At 39.3% G+C, this 22,457-nt stretch overlaps 1 protein-coding gene across 1 annotated transcript; it reads left to right on the top strand.

Annotated features, from left to right (window-relative positions):
• Positions 1-1,366: 1,366 nt before the first annotated feature.
• smarcd1 (SWI/SNF related, matrix associated, actin dependent regulator of chromatin, subfamily d, member 1) lies at positions 1,367-21,619 on the top strand. The gene is made up of 13 exons (XM_063473480.1): positions 1,367-1,597; positions 6,077-6,255; positions 6,497-6,539; positions 8,347-8,469; positions 10,064-10,186; positions 10,489-10,605; positions 11,211-11,312; positions 11,399-11,560; positions 12,045-12,142; positions 12,477-12,612; positions 15,992-16,114; positions 17,382-17,483; positions 20,043-21,619. Exons 1-13 carry the CDS (start codon positions 1,415-1,417, stop codon positions 20,094-20,096), a joined length of 1,545 nt encoding a protein of 514 aa, XP_063329550.1. The 5' UTR covers positions 1,367-1,414; the 3' UTR covers positions 20,097-21,619.
• Positions 21,620-22,457: the final 838 nt, after the last annotated feature.

Here is a 22,457-nt window from a genome sequence, read left to right on the forward strand (position 1 = left end):
TCCAAAAGGACAATGATACTGGCTCACCAACAAATCTACAATGGCTGAAAAAGAAAAGACTCAAGGTGCTGCAATGGGGTAGTCGAAGTTTAGACATCCAACTGAAATGCTGTGGTGGGCCAGTGCATAAAGAATGCCTGCAAGTCTAAATGAACTTAAGCAGAATTCTAAAGACAAGTGGGACAAGTTTTCTCCACAACAATATGAGAGACTGATAAAATCCTAAAGAAAACAATTACTTTAAGCTATTGCTGCAAAAGGATCTAAAAGCTATCAAGTCACAGGATGCATTTAGTTTTTAAAGGTCTGTATTTAGACCTGTAAAAGCTTTCACTTTTACATGACTGTAAAACAAACTTGCAGCTTAGTACGGTCAGTACCAAAGCAAAACACAAGGAAGGCTAACAAGATAAAGACAAAGAGGTCAGTCAAAAATCTAGGTTAACTTGCTGAGGTCAAAAAAACAGGCAGAGTGCACACAGATAGTCCAAGGCCTTGATGAACAGGTAAGTGGAGACCTGGGGAAGATTAGGTGATGCTTCTTCTTGAAACTTTTTGCATTCCCTTCTTCACTTTATCCATGAATGTTCTCTGTGGTCTTCCTCTCTTCCCTCTGCCTGGTAGTTCCATCTTTAACATTGTTTGTCCAATTTATCCACTATCCTTCCTCTGCATATGACAGCTTTGCCTCTCTAACTTTGTCTCAACCTGAGCTGTCTCTCCTAAATACTTATTTCTAAACTTGCCCACCCAGGTGACTGCAACAGTCTCCAGACCATACATCATAGCAAATCTCAATACCATTTTAAAAGCTTTCCCATTCGCTCTTGCTGCTATCCTTCTGTCACGAATCACCCTGATACTTGTCTCCACACACTCCACCCTGGCTACACTCTCGTCTTCACCTCTTTTGTGCACTGCCCATGGCTTTGGGGATGATGTTAAATTTATTAATTAAAAATGAATTACCACATTACCTAACTAAAATATCCATTAATTGTAGTCCAGTAGCATATTGTAGCAAATAAACTTATCCATCTACAACAGTAATATCCTGGTCAATCGTATCCTGCTTTTTAAGTAATTATACTCTAACAGATGTAACATTAAAAAAATATTTTTGCGTTATAGCACAACTGAAGTGAGTACGCTTAATACCTTATGTTTATGATTATAGTTAGAAACTTTTACATAACTAGTATTTTTTAAAGAACTTTTTCCTGTAATGGAGTATTTTCACAGTACTTCTGTAACGTTGAACGAGGACCTATTCCGCCATCATCGTCACCAGGCCTAATTTTGCTGCAGTACCACCAACAAACAGGGGAGGGCGTCTTGAACCTGTGACGTCCATCCCAACACTCGTTCTCGCGGTAGCTCCGCGCCTACACCGGCGGCGACATTCAGAGAGGAGATGGCGGCCAGAGGGGGGTTTCAGTCGGCACCGACGGGTGGTGGTGGAGCAATGGGACCTGGACCACCGGTACCGGGTGCAGGACCAGGCATGGGACCAGGAACACCTTCTGGAAGAATGGGACCATCGGCTGCCGCGCAGAACCACATGTACCGCTCACCGATGCCCGGGCCTGGGTACCCGGTAAGATATCGCTCTATCTTTGCTGCTGACGCGTTAGCGAGTCCGCTAGAACAAAGCCTCGCTCCGCTTGCTTTGTCCCTAGTGGCTAGCATTAACCCCCTTCACCAGCGTAGGCCACAGCTCATACTAACTAGCAGCCCGGTTCAAAATTGGTGATGCATTTGAAATATTTCACCAGTCGCTGTGGATGACCATCAGAGTTTGTTTGTTGTTTGAATTTGCTAACCCTCCCGCCCGCTAACATTAAGGTTAGCTAGCTAATCGCAGCATCCAGTTAGCTTAGCCTGCTAACCCCGCTAACTGTTAACTGTATTTCGACCAGTTTTCTTATCAAAAAGACCCAAAATGTGCACCGTATAGTTTGTAAACATAACAATTAAACCATCCCTTAAGTTTTAGGAGTTGTAGTTTGTGAAGTTCAGGCTCGGTTTGAACTCAGAAGTTGTTATAAGTCGAGCCTACTTTTGAATGAATCGGCTGCATCAATATGAGTTTGTGTCAATGCAAATTTACAACATACAGAAACGATGATTAAGTAGAGGTGCCAGTCAGTAGCAGACTTCACTCTGTGTTTAGCTGGTGCAGTTTGTCTCGTCGAAGTTGGTGTTTTACAACTTGTAAAGTCTAACATCAGTGTGTCTATGTTTAGTGAGTCCACTGTTACTTGGCTGGTCTGCCGCAAAGTACACCAAGTACCAAGAAACGCTGGGATCTCTCATGAACTCACTACACATCTAAACTGCTGGAAGGATGTTTAGTTGTTAATTTTGAGTCTTATAAGATGATATTTTTTGATCTTCAAATCAGATTACAGCGGTTAGTCGATTGGTCACAATTAATAATAATAATAATCACAAGATTAATCTGCAGTCATTTCTCACATTTGAAATATAATAATTTACACTATCTATTAACATTTACACAGTGCAGAATTAATTTGAAAACACATTAACATTGTCCATCAGCAGCATTGGTAAACGTAATCTTATTTGCCAGTATAGCATCAACAAACTGGATATACAGTAACTGGTTGGTTGGTTGTTTGTCTGTCTCAGAAAGGGGAAAGTTGCCTCACAAACACTTGTCCAAATAGTCGAAAATTTACTTACGGACCTGCAGGTGATACTTATTATATTAAACATATTAAACACGATTTAACAGTAGTCTATGATCCCCTAAATTGCAGAGATACTCAAGAGTAATTATGCTGTAAAATAGATAGAAAAACAGATGTCCAAAGGAGACAATTTCTACAAATTGTCACAGTGAATACACAATAAAACCGTGGTGCATTCACTCTCAGCCACTAGTTATCTTGTTTGTTTGTTTGTTTTTTAAGATTTGTGCTGTTTCAAGATATTGTGATAATATTTTGATTTATAGCACTTTTACATAGGTGGGTCCTCATAGTCATTTGATTATATTAGTTAGGAAACTTGATGTTTTGGTCTCAGGGAGAAGAAAAAAAACATAATTTTTAGTGTACTTCCTGTCAGATTAAACATTTCCAGAATCCCATCCACATTTGCTGTGTTGCTTGTGTTTGATCTAAAGTGGTTGTTTCAGGCTCTGGTTGCCTTGGTAATACTGTAATTTATTTACCAACCTGTCTTATGTCAGTCAGCGGTATCAGTGACGGCAGCTTGGAAAACGTCCTTCACTTTGTTTGCACTATTAAATATTGCCGCTTGCAAGCTACAGTCACCAATACAACGTTGTTTTTTTCCCCTGTATCGCTGTAAATATAATCGCAATTTTCCCTAAAATATTGTGATATAACTTTGAGGCTAATATCACCGACTCTGACTGTAATGGGAGAAGAATGAATATGGGGAACTGTGAAGGTGAACGCAAAGTGCACCTTCACAGTTGCCTGACTCTGAACCACGAAATAGTCTGATATAGACCAACTTGTTTCAACTCTGGACGGTGATGTTGATTAGGTTGCCGAATATTTCTGTATGTCGAGGGTGGAAATCCCTAATTTTTAAAAACCTCCCTTTAATACATATAGAGATGCACAGCTCACAGATGCACAGAAAATAAAAGAAAACAAGTTTAAGCAGTTAAAATGACATCAGCTCATTTTCTATCTTGAAATCCCACACTATATTAATATGGAGATACTGATCATTTCAGAAGTTTAACTGCAAGGTAGAAGATGCTGCCAAATTCTCCTTCTAGTTCTTATGTAACAGAATCAAGGTCCATGAGTGACTGCTGAGATTTAAAGGTGAGCTCCCTTTGGCTGAAGAAACTGAAATCTTTCATTTGCTTTCACATCCGTCGTTCTGCACAGTGGGGACTCAAGAAAATGACCAAGAAGCAAACATTTTCAGTAATCAGGACTTCAGACCCTAAATGTTTTCAAATGAATGGACTTTAAAGCTGATTGTGTGCTCCAGCGATATACTGCGTGCATGCTCCGTTACTATGATATTTGATCAGAACTCTTTGGTTTCTTGGTCTTATTATCCCATGCATGCTCTTGCATTCATATTTAGTATCAGAGTATAAATTTTCATATCCTGATCTGTAGTCCTGGGTTTATTCCCCCGATATTGCATTGGATTGAGTCATCTCCAGCTAATATGTCTTAAGATAAGAGAATTGTATTAAAATCGAGACATAAACGATGAGTCATTTATCACTGATCCACAGCTGAAGTGTTTGCTTCTTAGCTACTACCAACCAGAAAGACAGCTCAGTAAATGGTTGTCACATATTTTTTCCCTTCCAACGTCCTTGGCAGCCTTTCACACCATAGTCAAAAGAGGCTTCATACTCTGAATACTGCAGATTTCCACTTGTTCTCAGGCAAGCCAAGGTTGCGCTGATGTATAGTGTAAAAAGTACTAAATGATCGGCATGTTTCCCCAATCTGCCTACACCACACTGTGTGGAAAAGGCAGAGCCCATTCATCTGGCCTGTATTGTTGAGAAGTCAATGTCCTTCACTCTTCCTCTCTTTCACTGTTCACCATGCGATGAAGAGAGAGTGTGTTTTGCCTTCATCTGTCACATTTGTTGGACTGACTGCAGGAGGAAAAGCTGCTATCAGTGATTTGTCACTTATCTGCTGCTCTCGCCTGCACTCATGCAGTCAAATACAAGAAGTCGCCTGTTTGAGTTCTTAGCACATGGTTTGGTGAGTTGGCTGTGGTGATTTTTGTGTATTTACTTTAATGAAAGTCATGCATAAATTTGCTGATACTGCTATGAAGCATCAGATATAAAAGTATGTGGGCTGGGTCTCAGAGTGGTAGTGTTGAGTTTTTTGTGTGTTGTGGGATTTGTAATTTTCTAGAATATATTTACATCAGCAGATGTGCTGCAAATGTTTTGTTTGCAAATTTACATTGACGTTTTCCCACTGTGTCAGTTTTGCATTTTATTTAAAACACTACAAATGTATTCTCGGATCAATAAGGACTGAAATGGAACGGTAGAAAACTTTATTAGCTTTTGTCTTCAAGTCTTCACAAACATTGATCTTAATTTGTGCACTTTTCACTTTTGAGAATTAGCTACACAACAGCTCAAATGTTATTTTCACCTGTTATTTTCTGCTTTTGAAATAAATTTTTTTCCCTTTTTTTCCCTCTTTTTTTTGATAAGCAAGGCTCAGAGTTGTTTTATTGCTACACCCGTGAACTGCGTCTCTGCCGCTGTAGCTGCAAACATTCAATTTTGGTGTGCATGGGTGGGGCCAGGGCTACATAGTCACAGATAGTCATGGGGTTAAATTGCCACTTGAAGCACAATTTGCCATGTTTGACCACAAGGTTGGTAGGAAAGTGTTGAATTGTTGTGAGCATTTGTGTTGATCGGGGACCTTCGAGAGGATTGCTGTTTGTAAGTTATTCAGGAACAATTTATACACATTTTATGGCTGCAGCAAAAGATTATTTTTTTATCGTTCATTTCAAGTTGTGTTCTTTCCTAATACAAACACAGTCTGAAGTCAAATACATTATTACACAAACCACCTCCCAGAATTTATGCTTGGGGATTAAAGTGTGTGTGTGTGTGTGTGTGTGTGTGTGTGTGTGTGTGTGTGTGTGTGTGTGTGTGTGTGTGTGTGGATAGATAGATACGCACACATACATATATATATTAGTGTAAAGATAATGGAAATAAGAAAGAAAAGATAAGGAGAGAGAGGCAAAAAGGCAAAATTAAAATAATTACCAATCAGTTCGCAGTATAGTAGCTGCAGAAACTGATCACTTGAGCATAAGCAAAATGGAATTTTACCTCAAATACTTGTCGTGACAATTCACAGAAAACTTGTAAGGCATGTTGGTCCACAGATTTCTTTCTTAACGCACCTTAAAATAGAGGCTAAGGTGTCTTGTTTAAAATCTGCAAAATGTATCTTTTCTACACGTTCAAATGCTGTAAACAGCTTTAAAATGAGGAAAAAATTACAATTTTCAACGGCCTTTTTGTGTGATCATGGCCTTATTTTCTATGCAGAGACCAGGTATGCCTCCTTCCAGTCGCATGACTCCTCAGGGACCAGCCATGGGCCCTCCAGGATACGGCAACAGCCCCGTGTCCCGTCCTGGCATGCCAGGTGTGATGGATCCGTCTCGTAAGAGGCCGGCTCCTCAACAGATTCAGCAGGTTCAGCAACAACAGAACCGCAACCAGCAGTAAGTCCCCACTCGCCGCCTACTCACCCATGCTTTTTTTCACAATTATTGCAGCCCTCTATTTAGGGGACTATTATTTTGTGTCTTTGTATGTATGCAAGTGTATATGAACATGGTACCTGGAAAATGTATCCCACAGACTGAAGAATTTGACTGACTTCCTTGTCTTTTTGTAAAGACACACAAAGCTGCTCTGACTTGCACTCAAAACGCCTATTGTTTGGATGATTTATTTTCACAGCACAAAGAAGAAGAAGATGGCTGATAAAATTCTACCTCAGAGGGTGAGTATTAATCAAACCACAGTGCATGAACAATCCGTTAATTCCAGCTTTGATTATGGAGATTACATCTGGCAGTCCATGTGAACTTTAATTTAAGTGGCTCCAAACAAAGGACAGTTGGTCTTTAAAGTGCCCTGGTTAAAATGCTGGGATTTAGAGAGTGCTAACTATAAGTGCTTGGGGCAATTTACTAAAGATTTTAGCACTGTACAATGCAAAATGGGGACCTCCGAAGGTTTTGTGATGACAGTAATGAACAAAATCACTATTAACTCTAGAAGTATTTCTTCTCTCACTCCACCTGATCTCCCTGTCTTTCGTCTCCCTGTGTGTGAAATGTGAAAATAGGCTGCAGGGTGGACATAAACTGCACCTGTGATAAAGAAATGATCTACTTATCTTGTATCATGAAAATGGAGGTTGTAGTTCAGGAGGTAGACCAGGTCAGCTACTAATTGGAAGGTTGGTGGTTCGATCTCTGCATGTCATATGTCCCGGGGCAAGATTGTAACGTCAAGTTGCTCATCGATGAATGTGTGTGAAAGCACTTAGGTAGAAAAAGCATAGAAAATATTAATGAGGCAAGTTGTATAAAGTGCTATGAGTACTCAGAGTAGAAAAGCACTGTATAAGAGCCATTCCATTTACCATTTGTCCTGAATCATGTGATACATTTAATAATTAGCACATTTCTGTTTTAAGTCACAAATCCAGGAGAAACGCTCACCGTCAAGCCCTCGAATTTCTGCTGGTTTTCAGAGATACTAAGAATAACTGATTTATAATACTGACCTCATATGATCCCACTAATGTGAATATACTGACTGCAGGGGGAAAAAAAGTAGTTGTTAGTGAAGATTCACTTCAGCCAGTTTGCTTCTGAGGTGAACTCATAACTATGATTGATGACATGTCACTGACTCAAATGAGCCAACAGCTGGCAAGTCAGCTTGCCTGAGACACTCTTTTTGGAGCCTTGGGCCATCAGGTCATTAGTTACGTTGAACCCCAATTTTAGGCACTCATGGTGTTCTCCAGTGTGTGGATGTCAATCATAAATTTGTCAAGAAAAGAGTTCCTCTATTATATCCTTTTAATCCTTGTTTTCTCATCCATTGTTTTCTCATAGGATGTTATAATTTAAAGTTGCATTCTTGTGATATCCTTTTCATTTATTCATATATATTTTACAGCTGAACAGAGTAGCTAGACAAAAATGCATTCATAAGAGAACACCATATGGAAGTAAGGCTGGCTGTTGTATTTGATCTATTCCTGCACTTTATTTAAATGTAGTCAGTGGTGTGATAGTAAAATGTCTGCTGCAATATCTTGGTTTTTCTAAAGAGAGATTTCTCTCTCCTTCTCTTGATCTGTCAAGCTTGAGATTCATTTTCAGCAGAAATAGACCCAGCATGTAAAGCTAGCAGAGCAGGCAGCAGATATGTGGTCACTCGTGGCTTACAGACCCAGTGGACACATACACATTCAGACTGGAATCAGGGAGAGTATGAACAACTGAGAAACTGGGTTTTCTCAGACTGACAGATGGAAAAAGAAGTACAGGTTACAGATTTTAATTTCAATTACGATTGATGCTTCCAAGGGTTAAAACAAGGACATTACTATCATTAAAGTTCAAGGACATCTGCCTGAATAAAAAGAGTTTTCTTTTTACAAGTTTATTGAATCCAATGTCTATTTAAATGATTTTGAGTTCTAATACTCAGTCCTGGCCAGAATAAGTGATTATTATTAAAGATTATTCTAAAGACACCTGTAGTCACTAGTATCCTTTGTCTCTTAGATCAGGGAACTGGTCCCAGAGTCTCAGGCTTACATGGATCTGCTGGCTTTTGAGAGGAAGCTGGACCAGACCATCATGCGCAAGAGGCTGGACATTCAGGAGGCCCTCAAGAGGCCAATTAAGGTATATTTCATTCAAGCTCATCACATGTGTTTCCATGTTACCTTTAACTGGTCATTTAAGAGTGATGTCAGTCAGTGAAGAGTTAGTCAGAACAAATGTCTACATTTTACAGATTGCTGCTTACTTTCCCTTGATCTTCTGCACCACACTGTATTTGTTCAGATGATGACGCTGCCTAACACTGGCGCCACCGGGCCCTTTGACCCGGTGGCGCCAGTGTCCGGCAGCCTCGTCTAGGGCAGCTGTGGCTACAATGTAGTTTGCCATCACCAGTGTGTGAATGTGTGTGTGAATGGGTGGATGACTGAAAATGTAAAGCGCTTTGGGGTCCTTAGGGACCAAGTAAAGCGCTATACAAATACAGGCCATTTACCATTTAATGGTTTTATTGACTGTTTTTATGTAGCACTTGATGAAAAAATTTCTGAATATTGTGACACTAACGCACATATTTTATGTAAATTAAAGCGAACCTTATCCACAAGTGGCCGGCGAGGCAGATGGAGCTAGATGTTTGATTTGGCTCAGGTTTCAGTCTGCTCTAAATACTTGACTTCAAAGTTCTCTACTGTTAATCCTTCTGATAATCCCTGTTATGTTCCTATCATGTATGTGAGCGCACGACACACACCAAAATCTACTGTTTGAGGAGCAGCTAATCAGAAGAAAGCCACCTTGAAATCAGTGTCTTTAAAGGTAGAGGACATGAAAGGGCTCTACCAAGGGCCACTATCAGAATCAGAATACTTTATTAATTTCAGAGGAAATTATGTGGTCACAGCTGCTCCAAGACAGTAAAAACAGTAACTAACTAAATTAAATAATTCAATATATTACAAAGTTACAAAATATAACAAAATAGCTCTAATCATAAATATCCTAGTATATTACCCAAAATTAAATGTATATGGTTGACATTGCAGTGCCCTTCTTATCATATTAACTTTATTTTCTCTGTAGAGGATGTGATATTAAGGGTGTGCAACTATTGCAGTGTATACTGTGCTTTAGATGGAGGAAGGCCAGCATGTCATGGAGTGGGTGGGAGAAATTGTCCAGCGCTGTTCTTATCTTGGACAGCATCCGCCTCTCCGACACCACCTTTAGAGAGAGTCCAGCTCCATCCCCAGTTTTCATTTTATGCAGTCTGTTAGCATCTGTGACCCTCAACCTGCTGTGCCAGCATGCAACAGCATAGGAGATGACACTGGCCACAACAGACTCGTAGAAAATCCTGAGCATTGTCCAACAGATGTTAAAAGACCTCAGTCGCCTCAGAAAAGGGACTGCCCTCATCCTTCCTCTACTGAGCAGTGGTGTTTTTAAACAGAGTCCAGTTTAATGTCAGTGTGTACTCTGAAGTATTTATAGCGATAATTTATAGATATTTATATATTTTTATCCTATATTATATTTTTATAGACAATTTATAGAGATCTCTATATATAAATACATATTTTACTTGTATGAGGGGAAAAAAAGATGCAGTCCAGAAAATGGCCATAATGGGTCCAGACTCAGTGTAGCTATAAAGTCAGTGTTGATTAACTGATGAGACACAAATTTAAAGTTTCTTTTCTATTATTGTTTTCAGCAAAAGAGAAAGCTAAGGATTTTTATCTCCAACACCTTCAACCCAGCAAAGCCTGATGCTGAGGATGGAGAGGGCACAGTTGCATCATGGGAGCTACGTGTCGAGGGGCGTCTGCTGGAAGATGTAAGCTTATCAAATTTGTTCAGTTTATAGTAATTATTTGTGGCTGCCCAGTTAAGTATGGCTTAGTTGGTTTGCTGTATTGGGATAATGTAAAAAGTAGTCTTTATTTTCCAAAGTAGGGTCAAAAATTACCATCAAACTATTAAAATTATGATGGTCTTGTTAGGTTACACGGACCTAAGACTGTTAAACAGATCATTTTAGCTTCAGTGTTATTTCTTTATCTTTAATTTTTCTGTAAAAATATTTCAGCCTAATATCACAGGCGGCTTACTTAACGTGGTATTTAACTTTGTTTACAGACAGCCGTGTCAAAGTATGAAGCCACGAAACAGAAAAGAAAGTTCTCCTCATTCTTCAAGTCCTTGGTGATCGAGCTGGACAAAGATCTATATGGTCCAGATAATCACCTTGTGGAAGTAGGATGTTTGTTTTTTTTTAATCACATCTGAAAGTATCAATGTTCATTACTTTTCTAATCATGTTTTTGTTGAATATCTTTTTATAGTTCTTAGAGTAATTTAAAGTATAATATGGAAGGTTTCTGTATTGATAAGTTTTAAAACAACTGGTATCAGCACACTGTTAAACTGAGTGTTACAAACAGATGACAGAGCTAACCAATGACTGAATTATAAATATATTCTTAGTTTCAACGAGTATAAGTGTACTAACTGCTCTGAAGTGAAGTTACGTTGATGGTAGATAATGGTAGCTACTTTATTAGAATGAACTGATTTAGGGTGAATATATGTGACTAAATGTAATGTAAACAACACAGTAATATATTTCCTTGGACATGACTATAGTTTATGCATAAGTCGCTTAGGGCAGACTACTTCTGTGATCTCACAATACTTCATGACACTGCATCCTTTATTATTTTTCTTGTTTTGCTTCCCCAACATCAGAAGTTGTGAATAATACTGTGCGTTTAAATAAGATCAGCTGATATTAATGAACAATATTAACTTGGAGACTTAACTAATTACTTGTTCCTTAAATGCTGCTTGTATCACTTCAGTGGCATAGGACTGCGACAACCCAGGAGACCGATGGTTTCCAGGTGAAGAGGCCAGGTGATGTGGGTGTTCGTTGCACCGTCCTTCTCATGCTTGATTACCAGGTAAACAGACTCTGTTCTCAGCGAGTGATCTTGAAACATTTCTTGATGAATTCACTCACCTTTTCGTCTTTCTGTGTGCCGCACAGCCCCCTCAGTTCAAGCTGGACCCCCGACTGGCCCGTATGTTGGGTATCCACACCCAGACCAGACCCGTCATCATTCAGGCCCTGTGGCAGTACGTGAAGACCCACAAACTCCAGGACCCACATGAGCGGGAGTTCATCAACTGTGACAAATACTTGCAGCAGGTGAGCGCATTTGCTTTTTTCACACATCGGACATGTCGAAGTGGTACATTTTGTTACTTGATTTTCACCAAAAGGCGGCCCACTCCATTTCTTAAATGTGATGAACATTAGCTGGTAGCTGGAAAGAGCAACCGGTGTCATAGTTTTTCTGGATCCTGCTGTGGATGTTGAACAGCTCGCCTTCCCCTCTCTCTATCTGTCCTTTTATGGAGACATTCTCTCTTTCTGGGTCACTGTCCAGTCTCTTGGTGCTTTTTCTGCTCTACCAAGATAAACATAGGATTTTATAAGGTTAATGATTTATTCCTACTGAACTGATAGAATTTCAGAGTGCATAATAAGCATTATCAAGCTCTAACGCAATTTAAATGTGGTTGTCAGGCATATTCTTAACGTGAACAAACCAGTGTATTCTGCTGGATGCTTCAGAGTAGTGAAGACATGTTTATCTAAACATTCTTTATTTCATACTTTCATTTTGCAGATCTTTGAGACTCAGCGAATGAAGTTTTCTGAGATCCCACAGCGCTTGCATGCACTTCTCATGCCCCCAGAGCCCATCATCATCAACCATCTGATCAGGTATGTTTTGATTCTACAAAAAAATCATTATCAATATGTCAGTAAATGGAAAAAATCTAAATTTTTTGTTGGACTGAAGTGTTCTGATTAATTTTGTCCACTGATCCATGCTTTGACCTAGTTATTGTTTCTCTTCTAATTATTTTTCTTGTCTTAATTAGCAGCAAACACTAAATGCTCAAAAAGCTTTCGATCTATGAGAATTTTAACCCTTTTTAGGATTGGATTGCTGCTGTTGTTGATTAATTTCATCACTTGTTGCTAATGTGATTTAATCACATACTGTAAAAAAACAAAAACATACTGTACACAGTAAACTGTATTGTTTTGATAGTGTGGATCCTAATGACCAAAAGAAGACTGCCTGCTATGACATTGATGTGGAGGTGGACGACACATTGAAGACCCAGATGAACTCCTTCCTTCTCTCCACAGCCAGCCAGCAGGAAATAGCAGGGCTGGACAACAAGGTGCATACCTCACCCAGCAGTCACTCGCTGTTCTTTTTATGGATGTTACCGAGTTTTATGTTTGTCCTGATAGTTTTAGACAGGGCTGTGTTTCCAGAGTGGGAGTAGTGTTTCCTGTTTCCTAGAGTTTTGTGTGGCCTTTTGATCACTTTAACTACTAAATCACCCCCTTCTGTAGTGGAGGGAAAAAAGTGTACTCGCTCATAAAGAAGTGTGAGAAGTTTTTTCTTTTTCTTTGATTTTTTCTAAGCAGTGAGTAGGTTTTTCTAATGTGCAGATCTTGCAAATTTAAAAAAATTAAAACAATTGGGAATGTGATGGGTTTTTTATATATATATATATATATATATATATATATATATATATATATATATATATATATATATACCTGTAGATATAGATATATATATCCAGCCAAGCAATCTTTGATTGAACCTATCATTTTGATTGTCTCCCGTTTTGTGAACCTGCTGAGGGCAATTTCACACATATTTGCTCCCTCAAATTGCTGCCTGTGTATTACTGGCCTCTTACTCCGTTTTGAGGTCGATCAGGTCTTCTTGACCTCCTGCTAGCGCCCGTTACCTTGACTGGGATGGCTGTAATTACATTGATAAGGCACAAAGCCATTCAGCAAAAAGACGTCCCTCTGTGGAGTCTTTGTTCTAAAGCAACTCAACAATCTAACAACAGATTGTTTACAGGATACAGACGCCTTTCATTTTGTTACTTTCTTTTGGGTTTGGTGAGGATGCTGTTATACATCCTGTTCCTGCTGGCCTAATATTAGAAAAAGCCTGTAGCTTAGCCTTGTTGAACTATTTGTAGTGCATTTTGAGAGCCTGAGAATCTTATAAACCAGAGACGGGGCTCATATTTTTTCCCAGCATCTCTGTTAAGGTTTTCCAAAATAAAACTTTTCTAAATATTTCCCTATGCCAAGACATAGCCAGGCTTTGTAGCCAGTGAATAGTAAAACACATTTTAATGTCTGTGTTTTTTGTTTTTTATACTTTGCTGAGCAATTCGGCCATCTGGGTGACTTTGAATATTAAATGCATCTGACTACGATATATATAATTACTACATTAAGTTTCCAACACATGGATTGTCTAGGAACACGAAAAGAGTGCTGCTTAGGCGTAAATAGGTCCTTGTATCATCGAAGAAAAAATTGAACAAAATAATGGTCTCATAGGTAAGGCAAGTCTTCTGTGAGCTGAGATAGTTGTGATTCACTTTAAATATTCTCAGGGACCCCCTCTTGCAGTCACTCACCTCCCCATCCTGAGAAATTGGTCTCTTTTAAATTCCAAAAGGAATCCAGGGTCACATCTGGGGTCTTGTTTTTATAGCAGAGATAATGGAGATCTGAGGCTTGAATCCCCAAAAGAGAGCCTGTTGATGAGTGCACTCTGATGCAACTATTTCCCCTTTGATTACCCTGTGCATGTTCACTTTTGCTGGTTAGAGACTACAGTACCTTTTAATTACAGGCCAAGGTTATATCTATATTTTTAGGGATGCGCGTGACTGGATGATTAAAAGTAGCCGGCTTAACTAGCTGGCACCAGAAATACTTGTCAGTTAAATAAATTATTCATATTTTATTAATGTAAATCTCTTAAATGTTGGGTCTGAGGACAGAAAACTGCCACACTAATCAGCACAGATCTGCAACTCTTTTATCTAGAAAATGAACGGCTGTATGCAGGCTCTATAAACAACATATTACCACTCGAATGGAAACATGTATTACCACATTCTGCCTGTTGACAGGAGCATTAGCCACTCTCTGCAAAGTAATCTGTCATTGTGTGTGTGCGTGTGTGTGTGCAATATTCTGTGTGGCCCAGAGTACCACAATACAAACTGAAATGGCTCTTATATTTGTACAGACAGTGTAATTGCAGCATTTAAGTGCTTAATATGGACTTTCAGTGTTTTCTGACTTTTAGTTTAGTCGACTACATTAGTGTTATTTTTTTTTACCCTGTTTAATTGATTCATTCATTCCAAGTTAAGTTGTTTAGCATTATATTAAAGCATATATGTATGTATATGTGTATACATATGTATATGTGTGTGATTGATGGATGGATGTCCGCCTTTGTTATTGAGACACGTAGAGCAGGGTGATATGACCAAAAATATTTATCACGATATACATTTGAAAATTTGCGATAACGATATAACTGATGATATAATTGACACTAGACAAAATACTTTACAACTCCACAACTTTATTAATGCAAAAAAAAACCCATCAATGTATTTTCACTTAAACAAGCAGCTGTTTTTTGCATTAAAGTTGTATAAAAATTTAACAGTGCAAATTCCTTGCTGACATTTTAACGAAAAGGCATTTCCAGTGGAAATTGGCCGACATATCCTCAGCATAACCATGTAGAATATCCACAAAACTTAAAAAGAGGTTATACACACGCAATACGGTAATATTATGTTGAAGCACAGTATGTATCAATCCGCGAGGCTCCTGCCTACGATAGCCGTAATGCTCCGACAATCCATCAAGCGGTGCGGCTTCGTAGCTTAGCAAAGTCGTACTAAAACATTTGACAGATTTTCGAGCGCCGTGTACCACATAAAATCATTTCGAGGTGAGTAAACACAACCAGAATTCATACATAAGGCACACGGGATTATAAGGGGCACTGTCGATTTTCAGAAAAATCAAAGGATTGATTTTAAGTGTGCCGTATTTTCCAACAAACACGGTAATAACGATGACCCGCTAGCATGCTCTACCAAAAATAGTGCTTTGTTGTGTATCTGACGGACGAAAGCTAAACCAGTTCCACACCACTGAAGTTGCAGCATTTTTACAAACCAATTCTGGTTCATCTGTTTCATTCAATGATCCGCTTTCGCCCTTCTCATTCTCTGTCGCCGCCGTGCTTTTTCCGCCATGCGCATATGAAAACAAAGGCACTGCGCATGCGCGTTTTACCCATATTCTATCGCGATATTTCATTTTCTTATCGTTGCCCAACATTATACCGGCATTACCGTGAACGGTATAATATGGCCCAGCCCTAGTGACACGGTTTTTGTGTGTGTGTGTGTGTGTGTGTGTGTGTGTGTGTGTGTGTGTGTGTGTGTGTGTGTGTGTGTGTGTGTGTGTGTAACTTTATTGACTACATAGGTGTCAGAGAAAATGATAGGAAAGATATATCAGTGTAATTAGAGGTTTTAAAACCGCTCGTATAATTTATGGTGCAATAAAAGATTTATTATAAAGGGATGTCCCTGGTTTAATTGTTTTGATCTGAGGAATACTAAACACCTGTTAATTTGGTTAGCTACATTAAGTCTTTTAACATAACGGGCATTCTCTTTTGTGCTTGATTCTTCTCAGATCCATGAAACCATTGAGACCATTAACCAGCTGAAGACCCAGAGGGAGTTCATGTTGAGTTTTGCCAGGGATCCTCAGGGCTTTATCAACGACTGGCTGCAGTCCCAGTGCAGAGACCTCAAGGTGAGTGTGTCTGTCCTGCTACTTTAAGAGAGGGTCTTAAAGTAGCATTGAGCTTTTTTTATTATCTCTAGTCACAGCAGGCGTCAGTAGATGTACCATGTCATCAAATCCTCCTCCAACACACATCACTGTGATTGGCTGTGTAGGATGTGTGTAAGAATAAGAAAAACAGTTTGAACCGCCTAAAGTTTATATCTAAATGTGGAGTTGAGGTTCGCTCAGATGAGTAAGTGCTGAGTAATCCTTTTTACCACACAGCCGTTCAGAAATAAACCCCTTATGGATCAGAAAGAGGACAGAGCAGCAGCACCAGTTTCTCCACTGACAACCTTAAAAAAAAAAAGATAAGAATGCAACGCAGCAGAAAGATGCACAGCATCACAAGTAGAAAGACGTGACTCATTGCTTTCCTCTACCAGATTTTGTCATTCTGTTCCACCACAGTCAGATTTCACTATTTTTATTTCTGCCTACACTGTACATAACGCATCCGATTCTTTTCTTTCATTTTATTTTTTCCTGTTGTAGAACAGAGGTCCATTTCTTTTCCTTAGGCCGTTTTGTGATTTGATTTATGTAAAAATAAATAAGTGACCCGACTTCCTGTAAAATTAATTTAAATGCAAAGCTTTAAGCAGATTATGGGCATGTTATTTGTAGACAGAAAAGAAATGGCAGGAATAACAAACAGAAGTAGAAGGTGGGAAAAAAGACACCTTCTGGGGGTCAAAATACCACACAAGTAGACAATAACAGATGACCAGATAATTAAATGAAAGCCACTTGACATGCATGATTTTTTTTATGTCATAAAGTGCTCTGTGCCATATTTGTAAATTGGCAATCCACAGATTTGGAGGTATTAGAGTTTAACAGTATTTGATCCTTTGACTTGAGTTTACGTTGTACATTGCTCGACTGTGTGAAGGGGAAACCTCAGATCATGCACACAAACCCCATGCTGCTCAATCAGGTGTAGCAGAGTCAAAATAGAGCGTGAAACATTTAATAACATGTCTGACTGCATGCATGCTCGCCCCCATCTTTCTTTGAGCGAGCCGGTTAACTGCTTGACCAGCTGTCACCCACCTGCAGTGTTTGCTCAGTCGGATCGCTGTAAAATTGAACAAATTCAGTCTGAAGCTCAGTAGTTGCTCTCAAAGCAAATCCCCAGTTGGCCTTGCGGAGACCCTGTGCCCTTTAATTTATCAGCTGGTGCACTAGTTTAGATGGAGTTTGATACAATAATATCTCTTTCTGTTAACAGACCATGACAGATGTGGTAGGAAACCCAGAAGAGGAGCGAAGAGCAGAGTTTTACTACCAGCCGTGGGCTCAGGAGGCCGTCTGCCGTTACTTCTACTCCAAGGTAACTCAGTTTTCTTTTCTTCTTTGTTTTATTTTAGCAAAGAGATCGTACCAAGGAATTTAGCTTTTATAGAGACGTTTGTGGTTTTCAGATGATTAATTTTTATTACTTAAATATGTCGTACTCGACTTATCATTGTTTTCAAAAATGTCTCAGTGGAATCTGCCATGGTGCAACAAGTCATCCACATAAACAACTGATAGGATGTCATTTTGGAGTTTTCCATTTAGATACACAGCAGAATGTTTTCATATCAAATTATAGACATCAGTAGTGTTTGCTTTTAGATAACATATTTAGGCTGATCCATCTGGGTTTGCACAGAAGTCAACAGTAATGTCTTAATTACTTTCTTAGTTTATACATTATTTTATTTTTATAAGATATAGGAACTAAAGGAAAACATACACTATTTCTAGAGCCTTTTCTAAAATTGTTGTTGCAGACCAATAGAAGTGGGAATCACCAGACACCCCACGCTATATTATCACAATACTTCACTCTAGGGCTGCTCAATTAATCGAATTTTAATCGTGATTACGATCTGGGCTTTCAACGATCATTAAAAATGACTTAGCCGATTATTAGCTCCTCCTCTCGCGCTGCTCCGTGTGGCAAATCGAGCGCACCTCTCTGCGTTTCGAACAAGCGTCACAACAATTAAGAGGACCCGAGGGAAGCTCGGAAAGCTAGGAAAGCTAAGCAGAAGTTATTTGGTGAGGAGAGGATAATGGCTGCTGAAGAAAGAATGCCGTTGGTTGAAAAGAGAGGTAAAACGACTTAAGTGGTGTGGAAACATTATGGGTTCGCGGAGTCAGACGTGGATCAAGTAGACATAGTGTGGAAACTTTGCTACGGTGTCGTAGCTGCACCACAGAGCAACACTACAAATTTATTCAATCATTTGAAGACCGCTCACAAAGTGACATACGATCAAACAATGAAGGAACATAGAGAAAAAACTCTTGACTACACCTGCTTCATCCTCACAGACTTCCATTCACGCTACCCTGTACAACGCGACTAAATATCCCACCAGCTCCCAGAGACACGAGGAGATAACAAACGCGGTAACGTTTTCCTCGCCAAAGACCACTGCTTAATTAACACAGTGAACAACCAGTATTATGCAGTATTTTGAAGTTCACTAAACATAGATGTTTACATTTTTCATTTATTTTTTATATTGCAAACATTTGCACTGTTATCAGTATTTGCACACTATTTTATATTATTTTTTGACATCTTTAAAGCCATTATTCAATACATTGTTATTGTTAAATAAATATCGTCAAATAATCGAGATCTCAATTTCAGTGAAAATAATCGTGATTATCATTTTTGCCATAATCGAGCAGCCCTACTTCACTCACAATACAATATTATTGTGATTTTAACGTTCTTTTGCGATATGCTGAGTATTTCAATAACACATATTGCGATTTATCACCTGACCTCAAAATTAAGCTGTATCTGTATTTTTCTAATAGAAAATTTATATCGTACAGCTTTTTTTCTTTACTGCAAAGTAAAGTAGTTACCAACGTCACTAAAAACTACCTTAAATGTCGCCATAAGACTCAGTCCATCAGTCTGTGATTGAATATGGTCGAGTTGGCAATTACATGCAGTCTGTTACTGTGATAAACTGTTGAAAATCTCATATTTGTTGCCATCTCTATAAACATAAATTCACATTTGACTACATTTATTTATTACAGTTGCACTCAGCAACCTTCCTGCTCTATGGGGATATAACCAGAGTACAACCAGCTGGCAGCCAGTTGAGTTGAGTCCCCTCGAGTTGTGTTCATTGACAAAGACAGTTCAGACTGACGACATCATGGTGGCAATCTGTCTGCATCTATAAAGTAGCAGTGTGTCTGGTGTTTGATGCTTTCTCAGTTCAGCCAGGTTTGCTCTGCTAACGTTATCTCAGGTCCGCTTGTCCGCTTGTTCATAATATTCCCAGAGTATTTGAATACATTTAAAAACATTTAATATATGGCCTGCATTTGTAAATGGCCTGCATTTGTATAGCGCTTTTCTAGTCCATAGGACCCCAAAGCGCTTTACACTACATTCAGTCATTCACCCATTCACACACTGGCGATAGCAAGCTACATTGTAGCTACAGCTGCCCTGGGGCGCACTGACAGAGGCGAGGCTGCTGGACACAGGCGCCACCGGGCCCTCTGACCACCACCAGTAGGCAAACATGGGGTTAGTATCTTGCCCAAGGATATTTGGCATGCAGCCAGGATGCAGCCTGGGATCGAACCACCGACCTTCTGATTAGTGGCTGACCTGCTCTGCCACCTGAGCTACAGCCAGTGATAATATATTATCACTTCCCACCTTAGCCCCCTTGGCTCCAGTCACTATTAGGAAACTTTGATCTACGATGAAGAACATCTTACTCGTGACTTGCTAAATATTTTCCAGCACTATTGGATGCACTTTGAGCCCATGCATACCCCTGTTATTTTTTATCTCAGGTTGCTTTTTAATGCTGACTTCTGCTGATTAAAATCATCTCTATGTGAAAACATCTTTTAGGTCCAGCAGAGGCGGCAGGAGCTGGAGCAGGCGCTCGGCATCAGGAACACCTAAAGAAAGTAGTCACATGCAGCAGGAAATGAGAAGACATGTTTTGCTGGTGGAGACAACTAATGTGTGTGCGTGGGACATTTAAACTGACAAACGTAGAGAGAGATAGATAAAAGATGGCCTCAGCATTTTCTAGGATGTCAATTTTCCTTTATCTTCACCCCCCCAAGTTTGGTTTCTGCTTTATCTTTTTCTTTTAATGACAGATTTTTCTCCTCCTCGCACCAAGACCTCTTGAGCAAAATTGTCTTTAATTTAAGTTAGATTTTTTTTCATGTCTTAGCCTTAGCTAGAAGCATTCCTTTCATTTTGACACATTGTGTCCTCACAAAAACGTAGATTGTACACAGATGAAAAGCAGAGGGCAGACTGTACCTCGCAACTTTAAATGTATTGTCCCTGGAACAAAAAAAATAATCTTAAATCAGCCGGAATGTGTCGAGTCTGGCGTGGCTCTTTGTTCCCGTTTTTGGAAAGTAAATTTACACTTTCAACTCCAAGCCTGGCCCCCGGATGCTTGCCCGTTTAGTTAAATATTGATTGTGATTGTGTTTGTAATCAATTGGGCTTTTTTGCTACACATTGGCTGTTCATATGTCACCTTGTATTAAGTTGCCATTGGTTATTTTTCACAGTTTGTGGCACAGTCTTTTGAGACATTTTAAAGCTCAGTCAATCACAGCAGATTATACATTGTTGTTGGAAAGCGGTTTTGTTTGTTAAAGGTGCCATTTGTTATGACGTTTATTTTTCCTCCTTTTTGTTACTATCAGTGATCCTTGTTTTAAAAATATGTATTATATCCGTACTTGTCTTGTTAGCTAGTACAGATTATCATTGAAGTAGCTAGTATGAGTACCTCTAGTCATTAAAGTTTTGTAAATATTGAGCAGAAAAAAACTGAAGATGGATGTGAAGTAAACCTGTATTACTTATCCTGGCTGATCTTTTTCTTAAGTCTTTGTCTATGCTCAGATAGTCAAACCAGTATATTATTAATCGGCCCTCGCTCTCCGAGCCCAGTGGTTTAGCTCTCCGCAACAAAGTAAAGACAGCAGTGATGCTTTACGAAGCACGGTTCTGCAGGGAGACATGCAGTCGGATTCACGTCGCCTGCAAGCTGGGAAGAGTTAAAACACGTGCGTTTTTAGTTTAGTGTATTTTAATTATGTGCAGAGAAGCCATAAAACACATGTGGTGGAGCATATTTGAGGAGCCGGAGCTTCTTCACACACTGACTGAAGACCTGGTTTCTGTGGGTTTAATGGTCGTTTCCCTGTATGAGGTTAAAATGAGTGTCCTGGCTGAAAATGTTTGCGTATGTGCATTTTAATAATGAATTCCAAGAATACACTAATAAAGGTTTGGGCAGGTACACGATTTGAAACGAGCATCGGGGAACCTCTGGGGTGTAAAACAACGCTGGGGGGTGGGACTGTAGAATTGTGAATCTGCAGACTTTTTCATGGACCAAACCTATTTTTCTGTATGTTCTTATGTTATAATAAAGGATTATGTAAAATGTCTTCTCTTTGTCTGTGATTTTTTTTTTCCCCTTCCTTTATCTTTCATGTGGTTTCATATTCCTGTGTGGATCAGCATCGGGTTGCATTTAAAGCTTGCTATCACACACCACAAAGTATAATTTGTTATTTCACCCACAAAGTTTATCATCATGCAAAACCAAACCAGTAAATATTCCACAAGGTCTCCCTGTGGTCTCTGAAAGAAACACGTCACTGAGTCAGTATGTGCCTTTGTGGCATGTAGTGCATTAATATTGTTAATACTGATGCATAGGGAGGATTTAGCTTGCAGCTGGTGGAAGCTGAGCTGCATTTAATAAATGTACACTTGGGTAGTTTAATGATTTCTCTGCCAGGGCTTACACCCCTCTCTAGGGCTATTTAAGAAAACAGTCTAAAGGGGTCCTGAGATGATTAATGGTCCTCAAAAAGAAAACATCCCACCCCCTTTGTTTTGCATTAATAATGAAGACATTAAATACTTTATCCTTTGTGAACTAATGAAGCTGCCTGAAAAGTGCACAGGGGGATTTGTGTAGTGTGAGGACTTGAATATGAAATGTGAAGTGGAAATGGCAACCCTAGTTTTAATGTTGCATACTTTTAAAATAAGAGTGTGGTATTTCCAGAACGTACTCGTGTTGTACTTTTTCTCTTCTTTTACTCCTGATTCCCAAATGGACTCCGTCTGACTCCGGCCCAGAGCCTCTTTCTTTTGGAGGTTTCGGTCTTCCCACTGTCGCCAAGCGCTTGCTCATAGGGGCTCATTTGATTATTGGGGTTTTCTTAATTTAGTCTTAGAGTCATAGGGTGACTCCTGATTCGGCTCCATACAAAC

The sequence above is a fragment of the Pelmatolapia mariae genome, linkage group LG5, assembly GCF_036321145.2.
Source record: "Pelmatolapia mariae isolate MD_Pm_ZW linkage group LG5, Pm_UMD_F_2, whole genome shotgun sequence".
Lineage (NCBI taxonomy): Eukaryota > Metazoa > Chordata > Actinopteri > Cichliformes > Cichlidae > Pelmatolapia > Pelmatolapia mariae.